At 40.0% G+C, this 13,084-nt stretch overlaps 1 protein-coding gene across 1 annotated transcript; it reads right to left on the bottom strand.

Annotated features, from left to right (window-relative positions):
- Positions 1 to 293: 293 nt before the first annotated feature.
- Positions 294 to 12,201, bottom strand: DDX42 (DEAD-box helicase 42). Its single transcript, XM_078867425.1, has 19 exons — positions 12,038 to 12,201; positions 10,422 to 10,658; positions 10,150 to 10,294; positions 9,834 to 9,895; positions 8,628 to 8,664; positions 7,517 to 7,669; positions 7,179 to 7,283; positions 6,949 to 7,068; positions 6,455 to 6,631; positions 5,970 to 6,098; positions 5,505 to 5,604; positions 5,331 to 5,378; positions 4,873 to 4,970; positions 4,207 to 4,483; positions 3,657 to 3,758; positions 3,285 to 3,409; positions 2,622 to 2,732; positions 1,683 to 1,796; positions 294 to 1,441 (listed from the first exon to the last, which is right to left on the bottom strand). Exons 2-19 carry the CDS (start codon positions 10,643 to 10,645, stop codon positions 1,184 to 1,186), a joined length of 2,385 nt encoding a protein of 794 aa, XP_078723551.1. The 5' UTR covers positions 10,646 to 10,658; positions 12,038 to 12,201; the 3' UTR covers positions 294 to 1,183.
- Between the last annotated feature and the right edge of the window lie 883 nt (positions 12,202 to 13,084).

The raw sequence follows: 13,084 nt of genomic DNA on the forward strand, positions 1-13,084 counted from the left end.
GTTAGGGTTAGCCCAACAACTCTCCAAGATTAATACAATGTGTCACATTGATAAAAGTTAATAGCCACGTAAATAAATGAGTTGCAACCTGAAAGCACTTCAGAGCCATGTATAATTGTATTCACTGGCTCAGAGGTGCCGACATCAATAATTCATTAAGCATGGAGATACTGACTTTCACTATCGAGAAGCTATGCTTGGAGACATTAATCGTTTTACAAAAAGGCACCTTTTAAAAAAAAAAGCACAAAAGTTGTAATTTGCGGAATGTAAACTTCACAATATTTAGTATCACATCTTTATGGCTGAGCCTGTCATTGCAATCTGCATTTCTTAATATTGTAATTATTTTATCAGACATTACAGGTCACTGACCAGACAAGAAAATTGTGGACATGTTGTCATATCCGATTAACACATACTACGACTGGACTGTTATCCCAACTGACAAATCAGTCATTTATTTCATGATGTACATTTAAACAAACTTTGGAGAAAAATGTTTTGCCAGTGAAAAAAGTGGCTCAATGTACATCCTTGTCAATAAAGTAACACGAAGGATAACCATGAACCTAAACTAGCTAACAATCAAAATGTTCTCCTGAAAAACGGGTACACATTTGTGGAAGATATATTCATTCCAACATGTCTAAACAATTATTTAATTGACTAAATATGCACAACCTTGTTCAATGAGGTGGCGTTTGACAATATATCGCTTGTTCACTTCTATTTGAATGGACTTGAAAGCAATACAATAACAAATGGAGACAGTATTGATCACAATTATGTTCATTTAAAAAGTGTACATTAAGTAACAGATATGTGCACGTGTACAATAAGCCTTGAAACCAGTTTAATTCAAAATATAAATTCATACTGAAAGTATTTGTCAGTGAGTAAATTCACTCTGATGATGCGCTATTTTCAGCACACAAACAATATTCGTTCCAAAACTGTATGACTGCACACGTTTTACACAAATATTTAAGCATCTTCAACAGCACTAAACCCAGGATTGATGAAGAAGTCACTAGTACAATACATTATACGTATAACCTGAACACATACAATCACCCACTTTAACATTGTATCCCTCACTGAAACTTAAAACCTCTCGATGTTTTGGAAGCAGTCTCACGCAATCTGCTGGTAAGAGGTTCTTGTCTTCCAAAGTTCTAGTTTACTTATCCCATCTAGTCTTTTTACGCCTTGGCGGATCAGCAGGGACCGCAAAGCTTTTAGGGGGTGAGTTGCTTTTTTCGCACACCTCGGCAGGATGAGTGCCAGAAGGGACACTCTGCAGGCTGCCCGCGCTCTTCCAGCCACTCAACCCCCCACTGGAAGAGCTGCCACCTCCACTTGCACTCTCACTGCTGCTACTCTGGGCTTTTGTAGACACCCCAGGACTCGCTGCCACAAACTGTGACTTGTATTGAGCCTGGGAGGCAAAAGGAAAGCAATTAATACAAAAGATACAAAATAGATTCCATAATTTTTTTATACCAACCATCCATAAAGAATAAAAGTACATACATTTTCCCTGACGGAAATTATAAATGTTTTCCATTAAATACTATCTTCTTGCATTGACTTAGAGCAATGAAGGATATTTTACCAAGAATGTGCAATTTTGAGATGACACATTCAGTACAGACAAGGAAAGATAAGTGGCACTGCACCTTGAAGGCTTCTCTCATGGAAGACAGCCTGTCACCCATGGCTCCTGTGGGTGGCTTTATAGGTTCAAAACTTTGTGGCAGACTTGTGATGCTTTTCATGCTGCCACCTGAACCCTGAAAAACAAACAATTTCAGTTACATTTATTTGGTATAGCCCTGTGAGCCATTCGGCTCTTGAATCGGGTGCAACCGCAACAAACAAAAGACAAAAACATGAACAAGAAACATCTTAAAGTGACTATGTGACTACGTGCAAACAGACAATCCAGGAAAAAACTTCCAAGTCTTCCAGAAAAAGCACCGTACACCAACGCTGTGTGCAAAAATCCCAGTGGGATTCAAGTCAAACAACAACAACCACAAGACAACTTAGATTAAGGCCATCAGTCTAACTCCGTACTACAACAAACAAAACATGGCCAAACCAAAAAACTTTTCTAAATCATCAAAATAAAGCCATAAAAGCAATGTAACAGTGATCATAGGAACTGGGACCGAATTTTCACAATAAACGACAAACAACATGTACCACCAAGTACTTAAATTTTCTTTAACTGGTTAACACCATATTTCCAGATTTTTTTTTTGCAAAAGTACGTTACATATATTTCTATATTGATACATTGTCAACTAGTGGATTGACGATGGCTGATGCGGATTAATAATTTCCACAGACAAGTAAAAATAGTATTAATTGGTGCTCATCATTGATGGTAATCTTGAACTATTGGTGATAATTTTGAATTCACCCTGATTGGGCCCATCCTCTTAATAGGAAAACCACTGTATACATTTACATTACAAAGCAGAGTTACTGATGATTTTTTGTTCGTCTATTTTGAGTTGTAAAAAAACTAGTGACTGATCATTGTGAACACGCACAACGGCCATGCATGAGCTACTTTGATAGGAAAAATAAAGTTAAAACACCGCACTCACTGAAGACTCTGAGCCAAGGCCAGGCCTCTCCCTGTAGCCCAGGCCACCTCCACCCACGTTGAGCTTCCGACCGCGGCCACCCTTGAAGCGCGTTTTCCTAAACCAAGGATTCTGTAGGAAAGGGTCAAATCTTCATGGGTCCTCTTAATACATACAATGCCATTAAAAAGCCCAAATAAAAGTAACAATTATATGGAGCACCAAATGTGAATGTTACATTTATTGCAACAACTTGGTATAATTTTCACGTTTTATGTATAAAATTGCATAATAAATGATAAAACAACCATATCTTAATAACACACGATCACTTACCATGACCAAACACTTTTGGTTCGCCATCATTAATGGTTAACTGTTGTCGTATGGTAAACGCGAGTGCATGTTAAGGTAAGGGTTATACAAGGTGGTGCCAGTGTTAAAAAAACAAGTGTCGTTTTTCCTCGAGTTGTTTATTCATACAATACCTTGTGCTGTCAGAACCAAGTAAAGAATATTAAAACCAAGTATATTGCCTTCTTATTAATGGTGCATGAGATAAAAGGGAGTGCAACTATTTTTGAGAGTACAATAAAATGTGGAGACTGTACACGAAGAGATGAGCCTAATGAGCTGTGGTGGACTTCTTACATGGAACATATGACATGCGTTCACAATACATACTTGCATGGCTAGGTCCATTAGCTCCTTGTGGACATGCTGGTTGGCACCTTCCAGGTTTCTCACCAGATCCCCGGCAAAGTTCATGTCTTTGTGGGTCATTAGTGTGAACGCCGTTCCCTTTTCGCCTATGGATAAAAAAAAAAACAGGATGAATTAAATTAAATGTCTGACCATCTTTATAATCGTCACGAAGCTGTACAATGTTCACATTACATATCCACGTGTCAAGATGCAGCCACAGCGAAGTGTCCTCCCTTTCTGTTAAAATAACAAAGACCATCACCGACTAATAATACAGTTACTTTACTTTTGCCTTAGAATTAGATATTATCCATTATGGGTGCCCAAAAAAAGGCACGCATGTACCCTTACCTGCTCTGCCTGTCCTTCCTACTCTATGCGTGTGTGTATCAATATCTCTTGCCACATCGTAATTCACCACAGTCTTGATTGAAGGAATGTCCAACCCACGGGCTGCGATACAAGAAACACATTCAATATAATCAAGTTACGGGTCAATACTTTTAATTAAGAATCCTGCACCACAGCACAAATTTTATATTACTTATGATCAGCAATACTATAAAAATAATGTAAACATTCAACACAATGCATCTTTAGCCGATGCAGAGCCGTTTCTGATATTACTAAGATAGAGGGAGACCATGCTCTTCTCGGCATGAAATAAGGGAAAGCCAAAGGGGGGCAAACCAAACAACATTTAAAGAAGGAAACTGGGATCATGAGTAAAACTACACTGGAAGTGGGGGAACGGACATTGACATGGGTGACAGTGATCGATCAGATTGTATCAGTGGCTTGTAAATGGTTTACGATGATTCACAAATTAAATAATACACAAATTAAATAATACACAATTGAATCAGTTCTAAATACCATTTTAATATCTGCAACAACTTACCAGCAACATCTGTGGCAACCATGATTGGTATGACCTTCTTCTTGAAGTCAGAGATGACCTTGTTTCTCTCACTCTGGTCCATGTCTCCGTGCAGCAGCCCAACCTGGAAGCCCTCCTGCTCTAAGTCGTTTGACAGTTCCTCAGAGTTGTCCTTCCGTGTGACAAAGATGAGCACGCTTCCACTGGAGGTGAACTCCACCAGATGACTGCATAGCCAGTTCCACTTTGCTGCTCCATTGGAAAAGATCTCTACCCTCTGCGTAACATCTTCGTTGGCCTGTTGGGTAATTAAAAGGCAGTACACACTTCTAAATCTGGATCATTTTAAATGAAGTATTTTGAGCCATTTAAGAAGTGGCTAGAGGTATGTATTTTGAACTTATTTCGCATCGTACGTAGCCAATCGCGCTAATCACAGGTGCGGGGGCAGGACAACAAACTAAAGACAAAAAGCAATTTTGAAGAAATTTGTTGCAATGCAGGTTGCAGCTCATCCAACCAATGCTTGACATGATTTAGTTCAATATGTAATTAAGTACAACTGTAAACATGTTTTTAGTGAATTACATACAAGTAGAATCTTTATTTAACGTGAAGGTAACTATATTCATAGTTGAAGTGAATCTTTATAAAACACAAAGGCACAGGACTGAAAAAGACATTCACCTCTCCGATATCTCCTTGCACCACTCGAATGGGGTCAATCAAAATATCCCGAGCCAACTTTTCAACCCTCATCCTGAACGTGGCACTGTAGAGCATTGCTGCAAATCAAGAGTTGCACAAATGTTCTTAATTACATACTTCATAAGCACGAGTCAATGCAGTACAATTTCTCTTTGTAGGTTGTAAATGCAGAAATGTCACGTGGTATTCAAAACATGTTCAGAAATTAAGACACGCTGTAACAGAAATATAGCTTTAAAATATTATGCTAATGAGTATAGACAGTAGACAACAAAAAACATATAAACTGTGTTTTACAGACATTGTAATACTATGGTCCCAAAACTAGTCAATCCCTTTAAAGTGTATTATAATTACTATAAAAATTGAACTTCATTCACTGAATAAAATGTACTTCCAATCTGCATAACCATTGGCACTGTACATCCACGACTTACTTTGTCTGTCTGGGCGGACATGGTTGGCAATTGAACGGACTTGATATTCTGCAAAATACATTCAAAGCGTTTTGCACAGAAAAGTAAACTTCCATGTAAGACAGCAATTAAAGGCTTACTCTGTAATAATGTAAAAAAAAACTACACACTCATGTTGCTATACTAAGCACATACCAAATCCCATGTCAAACATGCGGTCGGCTTCATCAAACACCAGGTAGGTAACCCGTTGAAGATTTGTCGCCTTCTTTTTGACATGGTCAATCAAACGGCCCTGTGGAAGGTATTCTAGTTACACAAATGCTAACATGGCTAAAACCACTGCTGGACAGAGAAACCAGTAAAAACAAGGCACGATATTGAGATACTACAGAAGTGTTTTTTTTAAAGATGTGAATCCCAGTGGCATTACAATATGCCACCATGATAGACGTTTATACGAGAAATATATCACGCAACAATATGTTTCTAGATTGACATGGCTAGGCACATTTACCAATGAAAAGACAGTAGTCACTGCATTGAAAAATATATATACTGAATGCAAAACAAGCATTGGGGGAAGGGAGGCAGGGTTTGATGGAAAGGGCACATCTTCCATACCACAGTGGCATTGTGTGTCTTGTGGTTTGGACTCACGGGCGTGCACACCACGATCTCAGCACCCTCCTGCAGCGCCTTTGCCTGCTCCCACATGCTGCCACCACCGTACACAGCAACAGAGTGCAGGTTGTACGCCTTTCCGAACCGTTTGCACTCCACATTGATCTGTAGAGTTCACATCAATGGAATGTATTGAGCTGCTATAAAATACAGCATCACTCATGCCGGACATGTCTCTAGAAATACAAATCGGTTACAGTAAGCTGAACTGCAAAAATTAGTTAACTTCCTGGTTGGTGCATTTTTGTAATAAACTAAAAGTTATACTCCAGTATATTTTATAGCGTAGGCATGCAACAACTATCATTTGATCGTGAAAGTTACTTCACACAAATCTAATGTTTATACACACATTTTTGTACATATTGCAAAAGGAATTCAAACAAAGAGTAATAATATCTAAGGTTTAGAGGCAGATCATAAACGACAAAAATATTCGCACACGTGGTCGCACACATTACCTGCTGACAGAGCTCCCGGGTGGGCACGCAGATGAGACCAATGGGACCGTCTCCTGGCTTCAGTTCTTTCTGTGCCATGATGTGTACCAGCATTGGCCAAATGAACGAGGCTGTTTTTCCGCTGCCGGTTTTTGCGATACCGATTATGTCTCGGCCGCTCAGCGCTATGGGGATGCCCTAGGCCAGAAAAATCACGTCACCCAAATTAAATCAAGCAGAAACTTACAGATAAATATTATTATATTACAGATGTACTCTTATCTCTTTATGGTAACAAATGCTGAATAACACAAACACCTAATGAGAATGATATACGATGTCCATATAGATTTCCTGTATTTTGAAATTAAGATACAGTATATTTACAAAATTACCCGCACATTGGTTTGACGATGTAATACTATACCAACAATATGCAAACAGGCATGTCACTGTGAAGTTCTGAGCTTCCTGTAGTACATAATCAATTATTGTGCATATCTAAAGATCCCCACCTGGCACTGGATAGGTGTGGGTTGAGTGAACTCTGATTTGCGAATCAGATTAAGGAGCTGTTCATCAAAGCCAAAGTGACCAAAACTTGAGCAAGGCTTGGGAGGAGCAGCACCAGACACCTGTGCAGGGCAAAAACACCACCAAAGGTAAGACAATGTCCAAACAAGACAATGTCCAAACATTTTTCTGTTTATTCAATGCTTAAAACAAATATAAAATAGCATAATACCTTTAAGTTGAGCTTGTTCCTCAGTTCGTGAGCCTCTGATGCACCAAGTGATGAAATTTCTTCATGCTCTACATAAAAGTTCTTATCAAATGGTTCGTACTCGATCTGCAGATTAAATTAAAAAAATCAGCGACTGGTGTACACAATTCCCTGAATACTGAACAAAACTAGTTTAAAAGCAGACACCTTATGAACACAATTTCAGACTGACAAAAAATTAAATATATTTAAGAAACTATTAAATAAAGTGGATGGTAAATATTCAAATACAATTATTGTAATTGAAGTATTAAAAAAATATTTTTAAGAAAACATTTGTTTAAAAGTCTGTCCACCACCTCTGAGTGATCAATGGAAGGCAGAGGATCAATGACTTTGTTCTTTTCTGGAGGAATTGGGTTCCCATCACTGTCATAGTCCATGGGGTCTTCCTCGTCAACAGGCAGCAGTCCAGCGGTGGGGTTCTCCTCCATGTAGCGGAAGTAGGCTTCCTGCACAACACGCGGCACAGTAATGGTCCATCACCAGTTAACCAGCAAGACGCCATGGCCACTTGCAGTCCAATATGAAGTGGCACAAGCTTACAAAACCATGCTGTGCACAGTATACGAACAATCCACAAAAATATGACACAGGAATGTAAATATGTAAATTAGCTTCATATTTTTTATGTGTTGACCTCAATCTCATGGGCTGAAGCTGCAAATAATCTTAAGAATAGATGGGATTTGCACAGTAAATCGAGTCAAATTTAAGAGTACAATATAAACGTTTTTTATTTTGCTTTAAAATCAAATGGATATCAATGACCTAATCAGCCCATTAGAGCAAAGTCATATGTAATTCACATCTGTTATCTTGAGCTGAGTGTATATGAACATTCACTCTTCCATCAGGTATTTTTTTAACAAAAAATACACAACCTCACCACTACTTATGGCAGCATGCATAAAAAAAACACTTAATTCCTCGTAGATATTTTACACACTATCACCCTCATCCTTTTCAAAATATATTTTAAATGTGAAAGGTAGTTTAGTACATTAACAATTACGAAGTTTTTATTGAAACACTTTAACACATCATATCTGCCAGTTTGTGGCTACCCTTTTCATGCAAGTGATAAATAACTCCTCCTATCAAGAAAAAAGGAATTGAGGTCTATAAAAGAATCAAATGTAGTCCTGATTACTCTAAAATACCATGAAATAAATGACGGCACTGTGAATACCTCTGCAATGTCGAGTGGACAGGTTAACTACAACTTATCGCCATTAAAAATCAATATACAGATAGTGTTATTGAAGAGCCTCTCAGTGGCTCATATAATAATGACAAGTGCTCACTGCTGGCACTTTCCACTGACCATCACTGGAAGAACTACACCATGATAAAAAGAGAAGAGTATAAATATAAGAGAGCCAAGGGTTGCAAAGGTAACACACTCACTTGTCCATCCTCCTCTTCAATGTCATCTCTTACACCCCTGTAGAAACACAAAGGAAAAACACAAAACTTCCCTGCGTCTGTTCAAAGAGACCCTTTTATTACAGCTACAGAGCCTGCACTATTACAACCACCATCTTGTGGAGACCTTGCGGAAGCAGTAGAAAGGCTATCTGTTTCGCAATATCGAACTGCATGGTCTGGACTATCATCTAAAGCAGTGATTCACAACTTTTCTTTAACCGCAAACTACTCAAAGAAATGCCCAAAATATTTTTGTGAACCAAAATACAGGAATATGGTGTTTTGTCAAAAATGTGTATCTCCAAGTTCCACAGATCACATCCCATGGCCTTTCAGACCACGACAGAGACCACGAGTTGAGAACCACTGATCTAAAGCATTGGCCAATTATATTCTTGCGCGTGGAAATATTTTCAGGAGCTAAATGCCAATGTCGAGGTCTTTTAGCTACGATAGGACTCGTGGTTACTCTATGATCCATAGTTTGGGTTACATAGCCATAATCGCACTGTAGCTTGCCTTCAATTCTCCATTTATGAAGCTTTACCCATCGGCCTGTTGATGTTGTGATTGATGGTACACCATAGTTTGAGGAATAACCAAGGTAGAATGTGCAATGTTTTGGTCTCGAATAAGGTGTTTACTCTGGATGTCTGCATTGTTTCACTGTTTGCCACCATTCATCGGAATCTGGGTAAGAATCTATCTAGGGTGGTGACAGCATGATCCCAGAAAGGGGATCGAGTCTTGAGTTGGCGGTAAAGTACATAGTTGAAGTATTGGTTGATGTTGTTGGCAAAAAAATGTGCGAACTTCCTTGCAGTTTGTGTGTCTCTGCAGATATTTGGTGGCAGACTGTTCACCAGATCAGTGAACCAGGAGATTGATGTTGATTTCGGTGTTTGGGTTATGATGCACATTGCGTTATGTAATTGTGCATATAGTTTTGTGTTTCAGCTCCTAGATCAGGCTGGTGCACAATTCTCTACCACTAAGTAAATCAGTGATAGCACAGCAATTCAGAGCACATCAGCTGTTTGATTTGAACTTTGCCAATTAATGATTCCATTCATGATTCCAAATATAACTATTCAGCTTTTAGAAGTTGTCCACTTTCAATCCCTAGCCTGTGCAGTGCCCACATGATAAAATTGGACATTCCAACAAAAAATAAGGTTATCTCACTTGTCATCTTTCTTGGTGACTTCTTTTTCCTCCAAAGCTTTCATGTCTCTTGCAGCTTGATTCTTTAAAATATAAAGAATGCATTCGTATATACCGTCACACTAAAATGCCAGTAAAACACTCCAGCTTGTATTTATATAGCACAAGTATTGTAAATATTTGATATAAAATACAATGTCTGTAAAGATACAGGTACAACAATTCATTTTATACTAGAATAAAAATCAGTAAGACTACTTTTAACTTGTCTTCCGCTTTATTTAGGGCAAATTCAAACACCCTGCCTGGCATTTTGTATTGCAAGACATAATTGTACCTCCACTTGGGCCATGAAAGCATCCAGTGGGTCATCATCACTGTCAGAGTTAAGCTGCTTGCGGGAGGGAGAGTTCTCTGCAGGGATGTAAGGCAGGCCAGAATACTTTGATGAAGAATCTTCCTCCTCATCCTCTTCAAAGTACCTGCAATAATAATGCATACCAACCAACATTTAAAGTACAAATTTATCACAAATTAATAAAAATGCAAAAAATAATTTCTAAATATTCTGCCAAAATAACAGAAAAAAACGTATTAAACAAGTCTTACGAGCTTTCGTCGTCAAATGTTGGCCGCTTGGACCCTATTTTGAAGAATGATGTGTTTGGTGCAGTCTGAGGGTTTCCATAACCTCCAGAAGAGGAAGACGATACAAACGACGTATGCAAGTCGTTTGGAAGTTGTTTCGGCTCTTCCTTCTTCGCGCCGCCCATGGCAAAGCCTCCAAACCCAAATCCCCTCTTTTGGCCAGGGCCTCCTTTATTCCAATTCATCCTCACGGTTGTACTGAAATGTGAAACAGTACAGTTATTGTTCTGGTAACAACACAAAGTCTAACAGCTTCAAAGTGTACATTAAAAGCCAATTGTCGTAATATTAGCAGCGCCTGTCAGTGACATTTACTTACAAGTGATTCTATAAAATAGAAAACCAAATAAAATGTTTTCTCCTCCTTGGTTTAAGATGCAGTCAGTGTGCTCGAAGGTTGTCACTTGATGGCACGTCTCCAAAAAGCAAATCTTCAGCTCTTGGATAATGCTACCGAGTTGAAACAACAACAAAAACTTACTTCGTGACGCATTTGCAAGTGTGAGCTTCCCGTGCCAACTAAGGTGGTATTATCCTGTTAACGATTAGACAATGATGGAAACTCTAATATCCAAGTGGGGAAAAGTCCATCCATTGCACAGCCAGTTTCCTTCTCACAAAGCGAGTATCTGATGGGATGATTGTAAGGATTTGAACTCGCAACCACCGTACTGATTGGGCATATTTATAACCACATCAGCACGCGGCCGATAAACAGTATTCAACAATTGCACATGCATACACAATACGCCAGCTCTTGAAAGCTAAGCAGCGATGAGCCGGGATAGTGCTTGAATAGAAGACCACCACGCACGCCTGGTTCTAATGGGCGTCTGAAACGCTATGTGGACAGCCCAGCAAAGTGCATTGTTGATCTGTGCTTAAAAGTGGTCTCCGTGTTCACCAAGCAGCACTGACCAGCGTGGCCGGTGATCAAAACACCCCTTTTCCATGACCCGTTCGGCGTGGGGAGGCCCCCAGCCAGCAATGGATTGACAAATGAGCTGTGCACGACAATTGAGCGCAATGGTTTTCAACCTTTTTGGTATGGCGGCCCCCCAATGAAGAACACTGGCCCAAGCCAACCCCCCCCAACCCCACGTTTACCAAGGACACGATAGCGAGATAAATCACACACTCCTCTGGTCAACGCGCTGTAACGCAATTGTTCACGTCGTGCATGAGTGCGTTTTTACGCACGAATACTAAAAGTTACGCTTACGTTCGCAGCGCGAATTCTACAGTTATCCTGCACAGTATCCGTGCAACTACCCACGCGCTCCCCCCTCACAAGGCTTCCCTCCTTCAGTCGAACACTCCCCACTGGCTGAAATTTGTTGAATTGTTTCTTATTATTATTAAACAACGTTTTAATAATACGAACAATATTATCCAAGTGCACACGCGTCTTCTAAACTCGGAGGCCTTTGTTGCTTAGGCCCCCGAATCTCGACTTAGCGGCCGTGCGGGCCTCGGGCTGGCTTCCCCGGCAGGAGATCCAGGCAAGGCAAGGCTTCATCTCAGTGCGTCGTGCTAAATAAAGGGAAGAAAAGCGCGGGAAGTTTGTTTTGTCTTACCTCGCGTCCTACTTGAGGCGATTAGAGGTGTCGGACGAGAAACCGATTGATGTGACTCGTTAACTGTTATTTACAATTAAATCTGGGGCAGCGTGAGGCGGAGTTTTCGGAGAACGTCTCCCGAAGCTACGGGACCCGCGCGTCGCCAACTGCAGGCAAGTCTCGCGAGAACATGTTAATGAGGGGGGGGGGGGTTGCGAGATTATGTTAAGTATGTGCCATATCAATGCAATGTAAAAAAAATTACCCGTAAAAACAAAGTTTTTCACTATAAATCCTTTATATGCGTGTTCAATGGGCCACAACCCAGCCCACATTGGTATTTGAAACGGGCGGCTAGAGTCCTCTCGTCCTCCGGCTTGAGATGGATACCACCTATGGGTCAGATGATTGCCTGCCACCATTAAGCAATTGGTAATTAAAAATAAAAAAAAATTCCTAAAAAGTGTAAAGTTTTGGAATAAAAAGTTCACGAAAATAAATTGTCACGCACAACGAGTCTGTGTGCAAAATGTCAGCTCGATTGGATCACGGGAAGTGGATTAAAAAACGACCGAAAGATCTGCACGGTCGTAAGCGCGCAAGCAAGCAAGCAAGTGAACTTAATATAAAGGATTTAAAAAAGCAGCACTCCATCCAGCGAGGAAAGTTTTTCAATCAGCGCATGATAACTTAGGACTTGATTTCTCACTTTAGATGTTCCAGTACAAAACCCCGTATTCATGTACAGGCAAATTTAGTTTTCAGGTCCATGCGGCGTACAGCCGTTTCAATAGGGCACTTTTTTGTTTGTATATTTGTTTGTTTCTCGCTTGTGATGGGGCTTTATAGGATGAACGCTGCGATTTATAAGGGCACGAGGTGACCAATAAGGTCTGAATTGGTCTGTAATAAGGCAGGCACTGATAAGGGGTTGACAGGTATGTGGCTAGGAGTATGAATTATCGGCCTAAGGCACTGCCAAGTCGGGTACAAGGTAGGCTTATCCATAAGTACTTCTATTATTGTACTCGATATTCCTACAATTCTGTTGCGGGGTGGGGGGGG

Source organism: Lampetra fluviatilis, chromosome 2 (assembly GCF_964198595.1).
Source record: "Lampetra fluviatilis chromosome 2, kcLamFluv1.1, whole genome shotgun sequence".
Taxonomy (NCBI): domain Eukaryota; kingdom Metazoa; phylum Chordata; class Hyperoartia; order Petromyzontiformes; family Petromyzontidae; genus Lampetra; species Lampetra fluviatilis.

Coding starts and splice junctions, on each gene's coding strand:
- DDX42 (XM_078867425.1), bottom strand. CDS start 10,645: ATGAATTGGAATAAAGGAGGCCCTGGCCAAAAGAGGGGATTTGGGTTT. Junction 7,670..8,627: donor TTGAAGAGGAGGATGGACAA/GTGAGTGTGTTA, acceptor CGTGTTGTGCAG/GAAGCCTACTTCCGCTACAT. Junction 6,632..6,948: donor CCACACCTATCCAGTGCCAG/GTGGGGATCTTT, acceptor TTTCTGGCCTAG/GGCATCCCCATAGCGCTGAG.